Here is a 21,514-nt window from a genome sequence, read left to right as displayed (position 1 = left end):
GCCAATCACATTAAACAATAATAATGAAAATAACAATAATAATCAGATAATTGTTCCGGTGGTTGGGGAACAGTGGGTCTAAATATTTTTTTTTAAGGCATCAAGTTTTCCACTAGAGGTTTTTAATCGCCACAGAAAAAGTCTTTTTATACTCAGATCTTGTGGCAGCCTAAAGACAAAGTGACTTTCACAAAGAGCAAGTTAAGAAGCCTACCCTAAACTTTCACTTTACATCTTGTGGGTGAAATCTTGGCCCCATTGAGGTCAATGGAAATTTTGCCCTTGACATTAGTGGGGCCAGAATTGCAGCTGAACCTCCATTCAAATATGGGCCTCATTGTGCTCCCACTTCAGTCAGTTTTACCATTGATTTCACTGGGAATAGGATAGGGCCTGTGACCACGAAAAGGTACATTTATATCACTGTACAGACCCCAGCTCATGCAACACGTCCATTTAAAGCAATGGGAGTTGTGCCTGAGTGTTCTTAAGTTGCTCCTCAACCTGTTTAAATAGTGTTGAGAGGTATAAACTGGGCTGTTTTGGGAAGAGTATTTTCTCTGAACTGTACATTTGGGGGAGTCTTTTAAAACTATATTCCTGGCATAAAAAGCCATCTGTCAGCTGGAGGAAATGAATATATTGTCCAAAACCAGTTCACTTGGTTTGGAAGAAGCCAAATCTGTCATATTATTTGTATATTGAAAGTAACAGCAATACTATACTTCATTCAAAGCTGTTTCTATCTAGCATACTACAATCAGAAGACCCCACCTCAGGAAAGTGTCTATAACTCAAAGCTTCTTTTGGGGGGGCTAGAGGTAGATAAGTGCACAGTAAGGAACTGGACCCTTCATTCTGCCCCTGTTGTCTCCAAAAAGATTTTAAGCAAACTGGAAGCAAGAATTGAATACACCTCTCAGAAGGCAAATCAGCACAAAGGGGTGATCTCAGCTGGCGCGCCAAAGTTTTGTATTATTTAGTGTTTATTTAATATGACAAAATATAAGTTCCATGGTCTTTCACATATGAAACTGCAACCAATAAATATACGGAGTACATTATTGAAAAAAAAAAAGTTATTAAAATGGACTACATTTAAACAAAGATGTACAAATTTTTGCTTTTTATATATTTTTAGCATTTAGCAAATCTACATTAATTACGCAACAAATAAATACACAATAATATTAGGTCCAGATAATTAATTTCCCCCCACATGCTTTACTCTTCTGCCCAGATATTTCGGATGATTGCTCAGGCCGATTATTTCATAGTCCATTCCTTTCTTTTCATATGCAAATATTAAAAAAATAATGAAATCTAAGTCCGAACAAAACAAACAAAAACAACTCGTCTCAGAGTTTTTGCCACGTTTGAGGACAAGTGCATCTAGGAAATAAGCTGTGGATATATCCAATCCACATAAAAGGTAAACATTTTTCTTTTAGACTTCAGAAAGTAAAAGTGGAGGTGTCAGGTCTAATATGTAGAACTCCAGGGTTGATTTACATACAGTAAAATATATCAGCATTTTCCCTCTCCTATTAAGGTTAAGCAGGCAGTTAAGGACGATTCTGTGAGTTTAGACAACTTACTTTGCGTTTTTCCTCCCTTAGGCAGATATTTATTATTATTGTTGCAGCTGCTGTTATAGAACTGATCAAATATAACCCATTAGCTCTGCGGATTGTTTTTGAGCAACATTATTATAACTTTTTTTTCCTCCTCGCAAAGAACGTACAGGTTAGAACATTGAGTAACAATCTAAGACCTCTACACTAAATTCTGCATGAAGCTAAGAGCAGGTTTTTGCATACTAATAAGATAACTCCTTTGTCTGATGGATTTGTGAGGGTATGTAACACAGTCCATTCAGCAATACGACCCCTACCCCACCCCAAAAAGAAAAGTTTTCTGAAGGTAGATTACAACAAAACTAGTGTAAATATTTATTGACTCTCTCCTTAGAGAGTCACCCTTCTCCTTAGAGAGAATCTTTGCTTTTCAATTTGGAATCTTTCTTCCACTTCATTCTCCGGTTCTGAAACCAGATTTTGATTTGCCTTTCGTTTAAGCACAGGTTGTTCGCAATCTCAATGCGCCTCCGGCGTGTGAGGTATCTGTTGAAATGAAATTCTTTTTCTAGTTCCAGAGTTTGGTAGCGAGTATAACTAGTTCTGGAACGTTTGCCATCTGTCTCTGGAAAATAAAAGACACCACATGAAAAGCCAAAACAATTATGTTTCAGAAATAAATAACAACACAACAGAATATAAGTAAGTCCACTAGTTACACCAAGGGCAGTTGTATCTGCCTAGGACATCAAGATTTGTCCAGGGTCAGCATGTAACTTCTCTTTTTATAAACACCTTCAGATTAAAGTTTGTTTGGGTGATTTTTTTCTTTTTAAAGATCAAACGTATGCAGACTGGCCAGAAGAGAATGTGTTTCCTGGTAAACATTAAGAAAGTGTGCAAAAGAGGGGAAAATATTTTCCTGGGCTGGATTTTTATCCTGGAGAGGGTGGAAGGAGACAAACAAATCTCTCTAAATGGGGGGACTTTTTAAATAGATTTTTGTTTAATATTTTTAAAGAGAAGCCTAGAAGAACAGTGTGTATTTTTAAAACCCCCTCAAAATATTGGAATATTGCCTTTTATACACGTTTTGTTTCTATGATCCAATTATGCTGTCATAAATTTGGGCGTATATAGCCTCTAAGCCTTTTAGTGGACAGTTTTACGAGCAATTGATGCCTTAGTCGTAAAATTTACGACCTTAGGTTTTTTTATTATTTGCCCCGTATGGCCTATAAAACCAAGGCAAATCCTGTGAAACAAAATCAAGAAGTGAAAGTTTACCATGGCTCATGTGTAGTTTGGTCATCCACGGATATATTTGTGGTGGCTGCTGCTGCTGCAGTTGCTGCCCTCCGTGTTGTGTAGTTTGCACCGGCTCCGCTTTGATTTCGCTAATGCTCTTAGATCTGTCCTCCAGCGCCGCGCTGCCATTCTTCTGACTGTAAATTCCTGGGCTTAGAGGAGTCTGGTCGTCTCTGGCTACAGAGTGTCCTGAAGAGCCCATGACTGTACAGGAAGGTCGGTCGGGGTTAGTTCTAGGGCTCGAAGACATGTCCAGACCGTTCAGAGAGTTGGAAGAACCAGAGGATGGGAATGTGATGCTTAGATCCAGCCCACTGTAGCAATACCTGGATGACTGAACCTCAGACACAGATCCATAATTCCCATAACTTTGCATGGTATAGCCAGGAGCATTTTGACTTTGCTTATAGAACGAGTTGGCTACGTAAGAACTCATGTCGGATTTTTTGCACCCTTTTGATTAGGCTTGATTTGTGGCCCTTTGAAGTTCAGGGGGGTTTTTGTTCTCTAAAGTGCAGAATTTATAGGTGGAGATTCTTCTTTCTTTATTCTATGGGCGCTGCCCAAATATGGCATGTTTAAATAGAGTCACGTGACTGTGTTGGCCAGTCATAAATTTGGCTTGATGACCCCAGGAGGTTATTGATGGAAGCCTGTGAAACGTATCTGATATGTTGGCAAAGCAAACGAAAGGCCCCAAGTAAAAACCAAGACAACGAGACTATAGCGTCACCTGGTGCTAGGCCTGTGTTACAACGCCTCGTAAAACACCGCGTCCCATGCCCCCCTCAGTAAATACACTGGGCTTGGGTGCAGGATATCCACTGTACAAAAGCCTTTAGCCTTTTCAGAAATGGAAAATTGGGCTAATTTTGTGGCGACGGAGCTTCAGAAGCGGACATGGACATATTCTGTGCGAGACAAAGCCAGTGATGTAAAATATCTTTAGAGACATTCAATAATATGTTCTCTCTTCATTCCCTTTGTGCTGATATATTGTGTGGCTATAATAACAATGTATTGTTTATATTCACCTTTACAGAAACACACGCACATAGGTGCGTTTGGGGGGGGGGGGGGAAGGGTGGTGCGTATGCACATCAGTATTACTGTAGGGGTGTTTGTGTATTTAGTGTAGAGTGAAACGCGTTAGTTTGTCTAATTCACAAAACGCGTTAGCGTTCACACTGTTGGGCATTATATTTTTTTGTTTCAATGATATACCAGTTCGTGCATATATATATACTATATAATATATGTAATGTACTGGATGTAATATATATTACACACAATATATTACATATAATATATTCTGTGTATATACACTGTGTATATTGCATAGATGTAAGAATTGTACATATGAATGCATCTGTGATTTATCATCTACCTCTCCTGAAATATACAGATATACACAACACATGTGAATATACATATATTATACTCTAGCTCTGTGTGTCTCTATGTGTGTGTTATGTTCTCCAGGGCTATTATTAGTGTATGTATTCAGGGGAAGTGAATCCCATAAAGTTACCTCCCCATAAATATTTCATGGCTTAGGTGAATGAAATAAACGCGTTCAATGCCTGGTCTTCGGTATATGGGGAGGGGAGGAAGCTCTTAAGTATTAAGCATGGGCTGTTTCTGTCAGGTAGCTACAATAATTAGCGAAAGTTTACCATTTCTATTCCCTTTACCACTGCAGTTTACTGCTTAAAGAAGTAAGGAGACCTCTGTGTGATGCTTACTGAGAAATAAAATCCCCCTTGAATGGTATTTAGTTAAATGATTGCATTAAAATATGATGCCTTTTGCTAGGCTACTTTAAGACTAGGATACGAGCGAGTTGCAATTTACACACGACAACCATTAAAATCTATTTCAAGGGTTGTTGCTTTAAATTCTGTACCAGTTCTTATCTATGTACATCTTCTAATTTTTCTATTAAAATTCAGCCTAGGGAAACAACAGCTTATTTATTTCTTTGGACCCTTCCAGTTTTCTGGACTGTGCAGCGAGACAATTGTTTGGTAAATGCATATTTTGCTGTCCTTTCTCATGCCGTTGTCAGTAACGTACACAAGCGGGGATGGAAAACAAACCAGTTATGGGCTTGTAAAACCTCCCTGATCTTTTCATTTCAACTGAATTCAACCGAATCCGGATTGTTTAATGCAAACTTTTAAGAGTATGATGGGGGCTTCCAAGGAAAAATATGCCCCTAAAGTGCCCAAATTTAAGTGCTAGGTACAAAATGCTCGTACCACTGATTTGTATTGAATATTCCACAGAGGACATGAAATGTGAGTTGTGTTCAAGCTTTCGTAACATATTATATAAGTCAACAACGCACCGTAGTGTAATATTAGCATTGCTATTTCCCAGTCTGATATTGTCAATTGCTCTCTTCTGAGTGCCAGTTTTACTATAGAAACGGCCTTTTCTTCCTCTTCTGTGACAGGATGTCTTAGGTCTAAATAAGTCTAGAGAAATGTGGTTGCCTAAAGCTGGGTGTTGATCAGCAATTTCAAATGCCTGTATTTATTTATTTATATATTTATTGAATAACAACAATAAAATGCCTTTGCCCCGTGACTTGACTGATGAGGATTGCAATACAAATACTGTTTGAACTTTGGAAATCCATTTTTAATCAGGAAGCGAGAGGTATGGCACAGAGCTGTGTGCTGCCATTTAACAATACAGAAACAAGACTAAATAAAGGAGACAAAGCCAAACGGATATTTCCCCCTTTTGGCATACTTTTGAATGAGAGAAGTATGGAGGAGGTGGGGGAAAGGATAAAGGAATTTGGATTTTAGGAAAAACACACCGAGAAAAAAGTGAACTTTCAGCATGAGGGATTCCAACTGAATCTCAGAGGCCATTCTGTAAACTTTAAAAATAATATTCAGTTTTATTAAATACTCGACAATAGTCCTCTGGACATGATCTTTATACATGAGAGGGTGTAACACAAGATATTTTTTTTCTACTGCTAGGGACCTCAATTCACTTTATACTGTTGAACATTACAGTGCTAAACATAAATATAAATACAGAGACCACAAATACAGCTAAAAATATTCACACAGAAACTGTCACAGTTTGCAATGATGAGCCCAGGTCTTGTTCAAATACAATTAGGTTACTCTTGAAAATGTTATATTTACGTGGGAAGAGACTTCAGGGAATTATTTCACCATGGTAGGAAACTCGTTTTGTGGATGATAACAATGATAACACAACTGCATAGAGTCCATTTTACAAGGATCATCCCAACACAACCAGGCAACACTACAGGGTGTTCTGCCTCCTGTAAGCCAATTTCGTTTTAGAGAGAAAACCGTGTTGCTTTAAACACAGTCCTTATTCAATGGTAGATAAATAGGCAAGATGCGGGGGGGAGGTGAGGGGGTTTATAGTCAAAACCTAAAAGGGACCATGGAGCAAGTTATGAACTGGATATTGGGGAGGGGGTGAGAGTGGGGGAAGGTCTGTCTTTCATGTCCACATTTGGCCCTTATTTTTTTTAATGTAGCCAAACATATTAACTTGTGCCAGTGATAAATATAGAGTGTACATGGGGAGGGGGTGTGGAGGAGGGGGGGGGGAGCATAGGGGGGCCGAGCCGTCAATTTTCACTCCTTTTGCTTTTCCTCCTCTGTCTCTTCTCGTTTCTCTTCCTTTGCACCCAAACTATCTGCAGCTGCCCCGGCGCCTCCGCCTCCTCCCCCAGACAGAGTGGAACTCAAGTTACTTTCTTTTTTCCATTTCATCCTCCTGTTCTGGAACCAGATTTTGATCTGACGTTCCGTTAGGCAAAGTGCATTGGCGATCTCGATCCTCCTCCGCCGTGTCAAGTAGCGATTGAAGTGGAATTCCTTTTCCAGTTCCAGAGTCTGGTAGCGGGAATAGATCTGGCGACCCCTTCTGCGATCCGCTCCATAGCCGACTCCTAGGGATTCCGAAACAAAGCAAACTAAAACTAATTAGTAATACATAGACACAGGAGGAAATACCTATTTTTATCCCTGCAATCACAAAATCGATTCCCCTTCCACCCTCGCCCCTCAATCCCACAGCTCTATTGTCACTCCCCCCCAGGTCTTAGCTCCTGTTTCCCCAGCTTCAAGTTAACACACTCAGCCCCTGAAGCACAAATGGTTTCTAATCTAGGGCATGCTAGTCCTTGCAAAGATTCAGAGAGCTTTGCTTTAATCAATTCCCCCAAACTAAAGAGAGGAAGAAAAGAAAACTTGTCTCCCCCCCCCGCCAAAGTGTTGCCTTAATTACTAGAAATAGACTCTTCCTCTTTTGTGTGAACAACACAATTTCAGGAATTCCCATGTAGAAATCTGTCACAGGAAGGATCCCTTTTTACACATCCTCCCGTCCCAATAAAAAGGTGCTTACTCACCTATCATTAAAACTTATTTCCCCCAAGTAATATTTTGTACTTAACTCAGAAGCAGAGCTCACTGCACTTGATTATGGATATTTTACACTCTCGAAGTCTTTTAATTAGAAAGAGCATAACAAGCCATATTTGCTCGCAACAACTTAACAAATAAAAGGCCTGTAGCGGCAACTGTGAAGAAGCAATATTATTGTTTTTATGGGGCCATAAAAAGTAGCTGAGCCTGTTCTGCGACGGAGATGGTCGTAAAGATGGTTCAGTTTATTTAATTTATATCTCCAAGCTGTAAAACTTACCACTGTGGGAGTTCATGCGCTGCATCCATGGATAGATTTGAATGCTAGTTTTTTGTTCTTGCGAAGTGTTCCTGTTTTGGTCACTGGTAAAATCCTGTGCAATTGAAGTCTGTGTATTGTGTCCCATTGAATTTTGCCTGCAGCTAGAAAGCATGTCTTTTTCTTGGTAAAAAGCATTAGATCCATAATCATATGGTCCTCGGCTGGAACTAAACACAACATTATCTTGCGGTGAATAAAAAGGAGAAGAGTAAATCCGGTTTTGAGCAACGGCTGCTCCATAAGTAGAAAAATGCCTGACGGGGTCATAAGCCGTTGAATTGAGGGCTACGTTGGGTAGCACATCTTGGCCACTGGTTAGATGGCAAGATAACGAGGGGTTTGTAAAATAGGAATTCATATCTTCCTCTATACCTGGGTGTATGATTTCTTTAATATTTATTTCTGTCTCCAGTTTGTAGTCTGAACTAGATTGTTATAGGGAAGGCTCTACTCCAGGACAGACAAAATGACAAAGTCAGCTGACCTGGTTTGAGCCAATAGGAAACTAGATGTCAAGAAAGGGAAAAATTGCTTTTGCTTGTGTTGATTCCCCAGTTGAAACTAAGTATGCATTGAAAGTAAGTCTTGAAATTCTAAATATAAGATGGTTCAGAAGAAGGAGAGCAAATATTAAGTGTGTGGGGGAGGCAGGGGGGGGGGGAGATTTTTGTGGGGAGGAGAACTCTTAGAGAAAACCAAACAAACCTGAATTAAATTTGAAATTTCACAGCCAAATCTAACTTTCTCTCTCTCGCGCTTTCTCTTTTTTCTTTTCTTTTTAACACTGAGATTTTGAAGCCCAGCATTTTGTTATGTTTTCCTGATACCTGGTAGCAAAATAGCCCAGAATTCAAAGTAGTAAGTCTCAGGTGCCCACAGAATATTAATCCATAAATTATCCATCTTTCTTCGTTTTCTCATGGAGCATTGGTAAATATTATGGAATCAAGTGGTTGCGTTCTTTATGAGAAAATATTACATAAAGGGGGGGGGGGAAAACAAAACAAAAAAACATGGCGACTGCTCAACTGATAATGTGGCTTTTAGAGCATTCCTGAACTATGGATTTGGAAGAAAATTGCAATAAAAAAAGACAACATTCCGAATTCACGTTAATCTGGAAGTTAGAGGTTCTCTTTTAGTGCAGTTTGACATTGCTGTCCTGAATATTTCCCTGGTAATTTTCAGTGGTTAGAATATATTCACATTTTCAACAGCAACCACAACAAAACTCCCACTTCTCCTATCTGCAATTTAAGTACATTTTGAGGTATTGGGTGAGGACAGCACCTCGTGTTTACGTTTACAGAAATTTATGGTTTCAGATATTTACAACAGATTAGGAAACTTCTTTTGCAAATATTTAGTTAGATTAAAGGGGATTATACTATTTCTTCTCTTGGTGAATTGCACCTAGAACTAATTGAAATGAAGACAGCTAATCTAATTTTAATTTCATTCCAGTCCCATAAATTGTTCCTTAAATGTAAAACCTACCTGCTGATCGGTAAATATTGCAAGGTATATTCATCATTCTAGTGGCTTGCTATTTAAAAATTCAATTATGCCAGGAAACCCTTGGCCTCTTTCTTCGTGTGCACATTTTATTTTAAATTTAGGACTTGTGTAGAGAGGTCTGGGGAGATGCAAGCTCAAAGGTGCATGGTAAAATTCGAACATCTGAACGTGTTTTCTTGCTTTTACTCGATATACTTCATTCCTTTTTAGCGATGTCTCCCCTAAAAGATTTTAGTTGACAAAGAAGAGGGGGGAAAGCTATATTTTCCCCCTAGCTATAACAGGAACCCGGATGCCAAAGGATTTTATTATCTTTTTCCTCTGTGCAACAAAGCAAAGTAATCAATGGTGGCAATAAAGCCATAAACGAGACTACAACTGGGGAAAGAAAAAAAAGCTCGTGTATTCATCTTCTATAACATTAAGGATTCCCTCGAGTGTCACTAGGAAAATAAAATAAAGTTTCTAACCAAAAAAGAAGATAGCTGGAAGTACACACAATGTTATTTAGCACATGCGCTTGTTGCTGACCATAGTTTGGCTCCCACCCTACAAGGCTCAACTTGTGACCAGCCTAGTACAGATATACGAATTGTGCACATGGGTAAGACGTACTGATATTTCCCAGAAACGAAGTTTAGTTTGGTTTCTTGTCTCCCCACTCTTCTCCCTCTTCCCCAGCTATTGTACGTGGGGATTTATGGAAACAAAACAAAACGAAACAAAAAAGCTACATATGCTATCCCCCTGGTGTTCACATATTGCACACCCAGACACATACACATGCAGATGCATGTGTCTGCAGATACATATATATTATAACCGTGGATATATGTATATGTCCTATAGGAACCTCATTTTAATTCATGGTTACTTTGGAAACCAACGATATCAATGATATTTGCTTCCAGATATGAAACTGTTGCAGTGTACAACAAACTGAATGAATGCATGCATGCATGAATGAATGAAGATCCTTTGCTTCCTCTTGGTATGTTGCTTACCTTATGTATTACTTATGGTCCAATGTACTTGGAGAGAAAATTGAAAGTAGCAGGAGTCTCTGGAAGATATATAGATATGATCTATATGGGTTTGATTCATATAGCTTGTTTCACCTATAGAGACGCATGTATAATAATCCCAGTCTTGTCAAAGTTTTGGGAAAAGTCTTGGCTTGGAGGGATTAATTTTTTTGTATAGGTGCTCCGAGACTGTTGTATTAAAGACCTGTGTGATAACCGTGCGACTAGGAGTGGAGAAAGTTAAGTGTTTTATTACTTCTCTAAACAGAGGGCAAGGCTTAAAAGTCTGGTCGATTTATAGTCAACAGAAAACAGCTGCAGTAAAGAATCTTAAAATAGAATGCTTTCCCTCCTGAAAAATCAGGTTTCTTGGGAGAAAAACTCCTGCAAATATAAACGAGGCAGCATTAGATTATGTTCTACTGATTGCACTCCTCAGCCTAGCATTTTTAGTGCACTAGATTTTATTCAATGTATATTTTAAACAATATTGGGATTTCTAGAAAGTATTTCATCAAGGTATGTCACTAGCAAAAGGTATTTATTTTTTCCCCCATGAAAACATGTACAGGGAAATAGCTATGGCGATTTCTGGTTAAATTGGTCTGCAAACAATTATGTAAACTCATCAGCAGAAGCAAGAACAGATGTTTTATTAAAACTGCTACACAGCAGTGGAAATATGCACAAGTCCTCGAGTAGTTCTTTAATAGCAGTTGCTCTTTGTTCCCAGAAAATAAAAAGCCCACAGAAATGTGAAATAACATCCACTTCTCATAAGCCATATTCCCCCCCACACACACATACACATTTCCCCTCCCCCCCCCCTCTGATGTTCACAGGGGGAAAAAGAAAAAATATGTGTCGGGAGAATTTTTCTCTCTCTCCCAGCTATAATTAGCGAATTGATGAACTGATTTAGAAAAAAGCTTCAAAAAATGCAATCCCAACACATGTGTTTTCTATCCCCACTAATTACTGAAAGGAAACAAACCCAAATAATTCTCCCCCCCCCCCCCAACACTCTACAGCCTTAATAAAATGCTACTGTCAGGTTCCTATTCTGCTTAGATCCTGAATGCAAATTCAGACGTCTGTTTGTTTGTTTTAAGAGGGAATGGGTTTGTTGTTTGCTACGGTTAAAATGACCAGTTGAGGCTGCTAACACAATTGTAGTAAAAGCAATCACACTCAGTTAGCCAATGCATTGCCTGGATGTAGAAATCTGCTTATTCATAAATACAGGTTGTGTCTAGGTACTTTTAACGTGCATTCAAAGTTAACATGCGTCAGAAGTGTTCACTTGATGTCTCCGTGCAATTTGAGTAAACATCTTGGCATTCTGTATGTGTAAGTGGAGAGAAAGAGCTTATATTTTGAATACACATTAGAATTCCACGTGTGTGAGTGTGTGTGTGTGTATATGTGTGTGTGTGAGAGAGAGAGAAGACGAAAATGTGTACAAAAGAGTTTATATTTTGAATATATATATGAATTATAGATGTGCACGTGTGTATGTATACATACAATATATATACATTATATCAAACGAATGTGTATATTCAAACTAGAAATTCTTTCTACACGTACACATCTATGTATACATGTAGAGTATGAATGTATCAGTACCCACATATTCACTCATACACATATATAACATATATAGGGAGATTGATGGTGTGTATTTATATTTGAGTTGAATATTTTGTAGTTGTTAGAAGTAAACACGTGATGTCATTAAATATCTTCCTGGTTTTAGCGGATCTCACCTTATATATGTTATCTCTGCCTTTTTTTTTTTTAACTTGACATTTATTGAGCAGGTGAGTTCTTGCCTTGTAATTACTTTTTAGGCTTTTTCTGTGAATTTATCCCTGCTTTTATTGCAAAGGCTTTCCTAGTCTGACTAAATATTACTTTTATTATAAATAACCCATACAAAAAGAAAGAAAAAAGAAAATCTATTTGAGGATTCCTTGGCACATCTGCGCCATGGGCCAGTATTTCCCAACCTGAAATGTTTTGCATTGTTTTGGGTCTCTTCTTTCCTTAGTTATATTGCAGTAATTAAACCCTAGGACGAAGAGACGGGCAGCTTCTGATTAAAATAGAAGATGATATCTCTAGTTCCACTGCATACTTTCTGTTCAGCGCTTAATGGACTGTTTAAACTTTATTTCAATGTTGCAGACAGATAGTTTTGAAAGGTGCAAGCTATTTGGCAGGTTTATTTTCCACTTCAAGGCATCTTCTTGACGAAGATGTGCAGAACAATAATTAGCAATAATAGATCTCTATCTTTTTTCATTTTCACTTCTTTCCTGGAAGGCATTATTAATTATTATGATTATTATTATTATTACGGGATTTCTGCAGTCCTGTATGCAAGTATGTCTAATATCTCTAAACACAGATTATACAGACGATATTTACCATAAAGTGTATTGCAAGTTTGGTATAATTAGATGGAACCTCATTTCTGCGCACCAGTCATTTTATTGATTTTGTTGCATGGCTGATGAAAATAAATTTAAATGTATTGTTATTTTAAAAGAAAGAAAGAAAGAAAGAAAGAAAGAAAGATGTGCTGCCAGACGCCTCATCCTCACCACACAAAAGAAAGTTTCATGTGCAAACATTCAACTTTTAGGTCCAAAATTGAAAAATAATAGTTCTAAGATAACATGGGAGCATAGTTTTCTCAGGCTTGCAACCGCCATTCTGTAATCACTGCACACATTTCCAGAGAAAAAAAAAAAAGAAGAAGAAGAAGACAGAATTCTGGAAACTGTCAAAACACATATCTCATAAACAGGAAACTGAGAGATGGGGGGAAAGGAGGAGAAGATAAATTAATCTATTGCACTATTTAATTTATTCCCTTTTTCTACCAAGGTTTGAAGTTCTTTCTGACATTGTTAAGCATTTATTTATATTCATTTGAATTCATATTGCAACTGAAATAGACGCTTATTATGCCTGAAATATTATGTCTAATATGTGGATTTATTTATTTTTTCCTTACCAGATTTATTGGTGGCCCGCACCCCAACAAAAGAAACCAGAAGGGAAACCTCTTCGCAGAAATGGACCTTCTCTTTGTCTTAAATTGCCAAGTAACAATGTTGCTGCTAAAGTTAGCTTCAGCACCTTCACATGCTATGTAATGATGAGTAATGCATGGATATAATCCAATTTTCAATGTAACATTACGTCAAATGTTTGCTAATTAAAATGCACTTATGAATAAACATTCTCAGTGCTGGGGAAAACCCAAGATGCTGATAAATATAAAATAATTCAGTGCTACATTGTGTATTTGCAAAAAAAAAAAATCCCTTGCAATCTCCTTTACAAACTACGAACAATTATTTTATATTCCATTTGATCAAGGAAAATGTATTTCTCAGCCACTATCTAGTTTGACGAATGAGTGCATCAGACTGCATATTTGTCCATGCCTGACATGTTAAAGACAGGTATCACCGCAAACTTCTAACGTTCAACTCCTGTGCATTTCCGATGACTATTGTTTAGTTTAGTTATTCTGTCCGGTTGCACGAAAATATTCTCTAAAATCATCTTTTTGGGGGGTTGTTTTTGTTTGTTTGTTTTTTGACATTCAAGACAGCTGCATTTATGACGTCACGGAGCTGACGCGAGCAACGGCTATTAGCTAAAAGTATTGAAAGTATGTGTATATATATATACATACATGTATGTATACACATAACTATTTATGCTCGGTGTATACAATAAAAGGAATACAATTTTATTATGTTCTAGAAGGATAACTTAACAATGAAAAATTGTTGTCATTAACTATATGCAGTTTTATATTTTATTGTTCGCAGATCTTAAAGCAGAAATTTAATCTCAGGTCGCAAGTAAAAATAATAATTCAGGAAACAATATTAGTTGCCTTAATGATGCTTTTTCAGAGGCGATCACTTAGACAGAATTAAACTATATATTTGGAGACAACCTCTTTGCACTTTGCTGAATTTATACATTTACATTGTCTTTAATCGAGTTCCAATTTAATATTTCAGGATTTGCTTAAATACACCCATATTTTCAGGAGGGAAAATATCGTTCCCAAGTTGACATGCTTTATCTATTTTTATGAGTTCACGTACATTGGAATGATTTAAAACACGGTAACACGGAACGAAAAGGGCTTTAAAAAAGAAAGAAAGAAAACTTCTAGTGAATGGGTATAAAGTGCAACGAAGGAATTTCAAATAGCTTTTAGAGACCAAACTTTTTGAAGTACTGTTCAGCTAGCTACTTTAATAGGGGCAGTTTATGGAAGTTCCAAGGGGGGGGTGACATTGCTGACTCTTTTAAGGTACTAAAACTTCCTTGCAAATCCGGCCTTTATTGTAGTCCAGTATTTTGCAAGTAGTCAAGGAAGGGTATTTTACCCGTTCCTCCCCACCCCAGCTCACCTCCCCACCCCCCACAAAAAAGGCACCAAATTGCAAAATTGCTGGTTTGCGAGTTTCTGTCACTTGGTGGCAGTATACAAAACAAGTAAACAAAACGTGCAGAAATTTAAACACACGCTCAGAATGAAGGGAGGAAAGAAATTCTCTACCTGTGAAAGCAATGGCAATTGTACAACTAGGGCAAGCATATTATTTCAAAGCTAGAAATATGCCGTGGTTTTGGGGTTTGTTTTTTTCCCCTTGGAAATCAACGTTTTCAAATCGGATCAAACCGAACCAGATTCTTGGTTAGACTTCTCCAGAAAGGTGTGTCCATATGCGACAGAAAAAAAAATAAATAAAAACAAAACCTGGAAATCCTATATGTAGTCTCAGATCGATAGGAATTTACACATCCCTTTACCTGACTTATAGAGCTTCTTGCTTGTCAGCTATTTTCTTCTTGTTTCTGTTGTTAACTGAACACGCACTGAGATGTCTAAAAGTCTTTCTCGGTTTGTACATAAACTTCGACAAAGCCATATTTATCATACATACTTGCAATCACATTAGCTTTACTCTATAAATCCACTTTTCTGTCTAGAAATGGATTGGCTCCATAGCCGTGTTTTATTTAACTATAAACTGGGCACATTACCGACAGAGATTCAATGTTTAGCATCACTTCGGTTCCCAAAGCTCTGAACTGTTTAAATGTAGCAAATCCTTCTTAGAATTCTTAGGATTAAACTGAAATTTGCAAGAGCTGTTTTATTTTATTTTATTTTATTTTTAGTAGAGCTAGTAAGAAGATATCTGACTATCTTTCCTCAGATAAGAACAGGAATTCTTTGATCCCCCAGTGCTAAGCACACATATTTTTAAATAATATGATTTTTCTCTGACTAATTATTTTATCTTCCTACATTCACTAAAGATATTTGAAAATGACTTGCCTCAAATATTTCTTTCTCAGCATATTTGCTTTCCAACACAAAAGCATTTGCTTCCCAACATAAATGTAGTGAAAAACAACATTTATTCTTGTAGTAATGGCCGAGATACAAACTTCATTGAAAATCGAAATTAACGTCACCACTTAACACAATTATTTACACTTAACACAAAAGTTAGTTTATAATATATTTGTGTGTCATATACCATTTCTGGTTAACGCGTGGGCTACATTGATTCGTTTCCCCCCAAACCCCAATTACTATCATTTTCAAAAGTCTGTACATTGTTTTAAAAATATTACTATACTCGTATGTTTATAACCGTATAATAAAAATGTATTTTAGCATTGTAGCATTCCATAACAACACATACATCTTAGCATAATCTTTATATATCATAATCTTATCTTTATATAGTTTATCATTATATAAGGTTTATCATAATCTTATCCTTAGCTATATATTTTATCATAATCTTATTTTATCCTGAGATGAGATTATGAGAAGATATATACATATATAGTTAAGAATGTAAAATCTTTCCATTAAAATATAAATGATATTGTTCCAAATATTCTTATACATGACATTTATTATAGAGCCTAAATTTTTATATTTAATATATTGTATAATATAATTAAAATATGAACTTTTAGGACGATAGAATTTACATTTCAATAATGGTGTAGAATCCTGAATTTTATACAAGCTACATCTGTAGAAAAGCTGTTATTTTTTTCTGCAAGTATATGTCAATAACACGTGGTTATTTTATTATAATCCCTCCTGTGTAGTGATGTTATAGATAAAAGAAACCATTTATTTCCTCTGTTTTAGTCTGTAAAACTCAGAGAATATAAATCATTACGCTATTCCTTCTATACCTACTAAAATGTTTCTCAGCATTGTAAATATATGACCGATGACAATACGTCAACCTAAGTAGAAAATCAATACATCAAAAATTGTTTTGTATATCCCATTCCAGGCCTCCCAGAGCTGACAGTGGTTATTGTAAACAGTAAATACAAATATTGCAATAATATCTCGAAGGAAGAGGAATAGAGTTTTGTTCCGATTAATTCCAACACAAGAGAAGAATGCAGATGGATTTAGTCTGGATCCTCTAAAATATACTATTTCTGCAATGACGTGGTTCCAATAAACAGTTATTGTTTGCTCACGAAATGTCCTTAAAATTATACGGATTGCAGATGGGTGACACAACGGGTTTTCAGTGAACAAAACGAAGACAAAATTGTATCTCTTGCTTTTAAAAAAAATCTTAATTCACTATAATCCAATTGATTCTTGCTCCCTCCCCCTCCCCTAATGCGTTAGTAATGTATGCCGCAGAAATAGTCTCTGGGAAACATTTTTTAAAAATTAAAAAACACCTCTGCGCTTACCAATAAGCGAAAGTATTTTGTTGTTGTTGTTTAAATAGACTGGAAGAAGGCGATAATTTTCAGAATAAAATGCAGGCACAGATAGACGGATTGTAGGAGAGCATGATAAAAACACGGTATTATTTTGTACTTTTGCAATACACGTATTTACTATATCCAGGTAATATGTTGTGTTGTAAAATATGTATTATTGCATCACACATCGAAACATAGAAATCAAATTAAGAGCCATTCCTTAGTAACTTCCAGAACACTAATCACTACAGATGATACACCCCTGTGTATTCTCCTGAGAGACTGAACTACAGAGCCGGCCATTTATTTATTTATTTATCTATCATTTAATCGCAGAAAATGCTAACCATGGCACCAGTGGCACGTTTTAGGCGTGAATCGAATCAACTGCAGCGCCGAGGCCATTCTAGATGCCTTCCTGGAAGGTTATCTTGCCACATATTGTATTAATATGGGGGGGGGGGGGGGAAGGTAGTAATTTATAATGAGACAGGAAGCAAGAATTGTCTTTGTCACCCCACCCCCATCCCACCCTTTAGTCAAAACAATGTCTGGCTGATCTTTTACTTGATGTTGTTATTTAGGTACATTGTTTTGCACGGTCACTTCTACCAACAGGGATTTCTCCTACAAATCGAGCGATGCTTTTTTTTTTTTTTTTTTTAAGGAGGGGCTGTCATCTCAGGAAAGAAACGAGAGATATATTTTGGAGGAAATCAAGCTGGTACATTACATGCATCCTTAAATTAAAGCAATCCACCGCGCATACAGTGCTCTGAGTGAAGAAATGAACGGGGGGCGAGGGAGAGAGTCTAATGAAAATTACGCACGTTGCAACCGAATAAAAAATTATGTCGAGAAATTAAACGACAGGGAAGAGATTGAGGAGGGAATAAAGGGTAAAGAGCAACATCCTTTGAACCAGGACAGTAATAATAACGCCACTGAACATAGAGGAGCAATATACAAATATCCCTGGAAGAAAGTTATGCCTGTCCAAAGCAGAGGGTGGAATAAAACATTTGAAAAGGTTCCTTGTGAGAGGAGCGAATGCAACGTAAATAGCAGGGAGCCTGTTTGTCTAAGGGGGATTTGGACCAGACGGTGGAGTTTGGGACTAAAGGGACGATCTGGAAATTAAAAAAAAAATAATAAAAAAAATACTTAAAAGAAAACCAAGGGGCGGCCGGGCTTCTCCACCTCCCCTCCCAGTCTGGGTTGGAACCGGTGGGGGGCTGGGCGAGCCAGTCCGCGTCTGATGCACACCGACAGCGGCAGAGCCGTAATTGCTCATTAAAAATGGCACTAAAAAAAAAAAAAAAAAGCAGCCTGCTGCCTCGGCGCTTCCTGGATGCGGCTGGCTGCCCGCACTGCGCATGTGCGCTGGAGACTGGGTGATTGCCTCTGATTAAAAAGTTCGGCCTGGGATTATTTTTTATTTTCGTTTAAAACGGTGCTTCCGGGTTCTCTGTTCTTCCCCCCTCCCCCAGGTTCCAACCGAGCCGTGTAGACCCCCTTCAGTGTAACCGGGAGATCAGATGCTTTTTTTAGGCCTTTCTGTAAGTCTCTTCCTCCCCCCCGCCCCCCAGCCCCCAACACAGCACCACCCCTGCTAACACTGCACCATTGTAAATGCACAGGCAGACTGCAGCACGCATCCCTGCCCGTCTCCAGCAAACCAGCTCCCCACCGATGTGACATCACCGCCAGGAAACCCTTTTCCCCCCGAATTAACTACATTTGTGCCGATCCTGACCGTATGCTCTCACACCCAGGCTACACCCCCTCGCCTTCCCCTCGCTCGCACAAGGATGCATCATTATCTTTAACACCCATTGCCATGGATCATTAGTTACACATTTTAGCCAATAAGGGAACACTTACCAATGTTGCCTGTCTCCCCCTCTCCCACTCTTTTCTCTCTCTCTTTTCTCTCTCTCTCTCTCTCTCTCTCTTTCTGTTCCACTGACGCTGCGGCTTCAGTTCCACAGAAACATTTAAAAAAAAAAAAAAAAAAAAAGGATGGAAACAAAAGCAAAATAGTTCTTCTCTGGTTGGACAGGGGCTGGGGGGAAGCTTGGGAAGGCATCTATTTTTTTTTCTCTCTCTCTCTTAAAAAAAAAAGGTATTTACAACTCCTTGCGCCCCTCATCATTGTATCCTCCAAAGGCAATGTATTGCGTTTTGCCCCTAGGGGTGGAGAACAGGAGGCGGCTACAGGACGCAGCAGTAAACTCATTATTCCCAAAATGCCCAGAGCAACCAACAATTCCAACCCCAAGGAGGGAAAAAAAAACAACAACAAAACGCTAGCTTTTTAAAAAATAATAATAATACCAATAATAATAATAATGCTAATAATTAGGTGGGGGAAAAATACCATCCTACCCCTGGCACTGCTTGGACTGTTAAAGGAAGGACTACTGCGAAAGAGTCATAAGAGAAACCACAATAAAAAGTTCACGTTCATGGATGGAGTCCACATGACTTCCTGTGGCCAATCCAACTTGTGATTCAGTCGTAAACTTTTATTGCTTAGCTGTAAATTTTCTGCAAACAACCAGGAATGCGTTGCATTTTTGTGACGGGTGCAAATGCTCTCGTCTGTCGCCATGTTTATACAATTCTTTTCTAATATTAGTAATTTTCCCCCCTCTCTTCACCCCCTCCTCCTAATTAAAGCAAGGAAAGTAATACTGGGTATATATATCTAGAGAGATATCTAGATACGTAGACACACGCGCGCGCACGCCCTGGATTTTAATTTCTGAATTTTAGTTGCCTGTCTTAATGTGAAGCCTTTTTTTGTTTTGTTGTGTTTGACCAGGGAGATATGGCCTTCACTCTACAATGTTTTATTCCTATTATCGCTAATTAATTAGGCTACTTAGAGAGCTCACCATGGAGGAAGGGTGGATTTTAAAGAAGCAGGAAGGAAATGGGGTAAAATGGAGGGTTTAAAAATAGCAACGTTATAAAAGGATGTTCATTTTCGGGATATACGAAAAGCCAGGGATAAATAACGCGCTTCTGTCTACCAGCTCCTCCAGCTAACTGAATTAAACCGGACAGTAACATCTCCATGCAACACAATATTCTTTAAGGAAAGGGTGTGTCCACTAGGACTGGCAAACAAAATCAACACAAATGTGCTCTCCTCAGCCCTCCTTTGGTTTCTAAATCCTAACAGTTTCGCTCTTTGACATGCGCCAGTCTGCACACCCAATCCTGGGATATGAAGATTTTGAAAGGAGCGAAGTTCTCCAAATGAGAGTCAAAACTGGAGCAGCTGAGGCGGTATTTCCCCACAAACTCCCACATTTCTACCTTAGATCTTGGTGCGATTTTTTAAGTTGACAACTTCTGATCCAATGTTACAGTGTCATAGAGGAGTATGTTTAAAATCATGCTGTGACTAGGAATCTCAGCTACTACTAGTTCTCAAGGAAATATTTTAGAGTCTGGTCTTCTCCTTGGATCATGCGATTGGATGGGGACAAATTATATAGCGGGCGATATTAATTTTCTTGGACTTTTTAGTTGGGGCCTATGCAAACCCTTGAAAATATTGATTTGGAGTCAGAGCGATTTTTTTTTGGTCGGGTAGAGGCCTGCTTTGATCCTGTGGAGACGTCTTCAAGTCTGTAAAGAGACAACCGCAAAGACCAGATCTGCTAGTTTAGATTAAATGCTACTCTTCCCCCCCCCCCCTCTACCCCCGTTGAAACATTTTACAATCCCAACTCCTAGCTTCAGGGCCAGGCATGGCAGAAAGCTCTGGGAGGAAAAATACACTTTGTCGCAATAACTGAACTCAGTCATTTGTCACGCATTTTCATACCATGCTCGCCTATTTCCAGAGTTCAATTCTGCAGGTACTTCTCGTTTGCTTGCATTTTTTTGGGAGGGGGGTGCTGTGTGTGTCTCTGTCTGTCTGTCTGTCTGTCTATCCGAACAACACAAAGGTTGTAATACAACCGGATGGAAGGGAAATTACTTTATTCACTTTACAAACCACCAATAAATTTTATAACAGGTAGTTAAAAGTTACGAGGGGGAAGCAACTATCCCAACAGCTCTAAGAACACAATGGACTCCTCATTTTCCAACGAGTAGACCAGAGAATAGAATCGATACAGTGAACAGGAAATTTGAACTCTACAAGGAAGAGTATAACCTGTCCGACACACTTTCCCCCCATTGCTAAGAACCATTACGGCTCATAATTTTAGTATTTAATTCTCATTTCTTTTATACAACAACCTTGCCTGGGAAAACATCTTCTCACTTCTTTTCTTGAATTAAATATTAGAGAAATTATTTTCTCTTCCCACCACCCCCTTTGGAAAGGTAAAAGGAGGATCAAATTTGGGGAGAAGTGGGGGAAATATAGCAGCTAGAAAATGTGGACGAATTAATTTCTTCCCAAGTTTTATTTCCAAACTTTCCGTGTTCATCTTCATCTTTTTCAACCCATTTTCCTGCCTATCTGCAGTTAGTGCAAAAAATAAAAAATAAAAT

General features: G+C 38.1%; 2 protein-coding genes and 1 long non-coding RNA gene across 4 annotated transcripts in view; all 3 read right to left on the bottom strand.

Moving 5' to 3' along the window:
- The window catches only part of LOC137140854 (uncharacterized), a 67,335-nt gene extending 48,341 nt beyond the window's left edge, over positions 1-18,994 (bottom strand). The window contains exon 1 of one of the 2 annotated variants that reach the window (XR_010916495.1): positions 18,878-18,994. This is a non-coding gene — a long non-coding RNA (uncharacterized lncRNA). The remainder of the gene's footprint in view (positions 1-18,877) is intronic. The other variant, XR_010916494.1, reaches the window with a different exon arrangement.
- HOXC5 (homeobox C5) lies at positions 993-4,778 on the bottom strand. Its single transcript, XM_067529518.1, has 2 exons — positions 2,865-4,778; positions 993-2,202 (listed from the first exon to the last, which is right to left on the bottom strand). Exons 1-2 carry the CDS (start codon positions 3,319-3,321, stop codon positions 1,988-1,990), a joined length of 672 nt encoding a protein of 223 aa, XP_067385619.1. The 5' UTR covers positions 3,322-4,778; the 3' UTR covers positions 993-1,987.
- On the bottom strand, positions 4,779-10,953 carry HOXC6 (homeobox C6). Its single transcript, XM_067529517.1, has 2 exons — positions 7,599-10,953; positions 4,779-6,840 (listed from the first exon to the last, which is right to left on the bottom strand). Exons 1-2 carry the CDS (start codon positions 7,996-7,998, stop codon positions 6,524-6,526), a joined length of 717 nt encoding a protein of 238 aa, XP_067385618.1. The 5' UTR covers positions 7,999-10,953; the 3' UTR covers positions 4,779-6,523.
- Positions 18,995-21,514: the final 2,520 nt, after the last annotated feature.

This window comes from Emydura macquarii, unplaced genomic scaffold (assembly GCF_026122565.2).
Source record: "Emydura macquarii macquarii isolate MOO-44397 ecotype Brisbane River unplaced genomic scaffold, CSIRO-AGI_Emac_v2 contig_2994, whole genome shotgun sequence".
In the NCBI taxonomy this organism is placed as follows: domain Eukaryota; kingdom Metazoa; phylum Chordata; order Testudines; family Chelidae; genus Emydura; species Emydura macquarii.
Note: the sequence above shows the minus strand (reverse complement) of the source record. Positions and strands in the feature narration are given on the sequence as shown.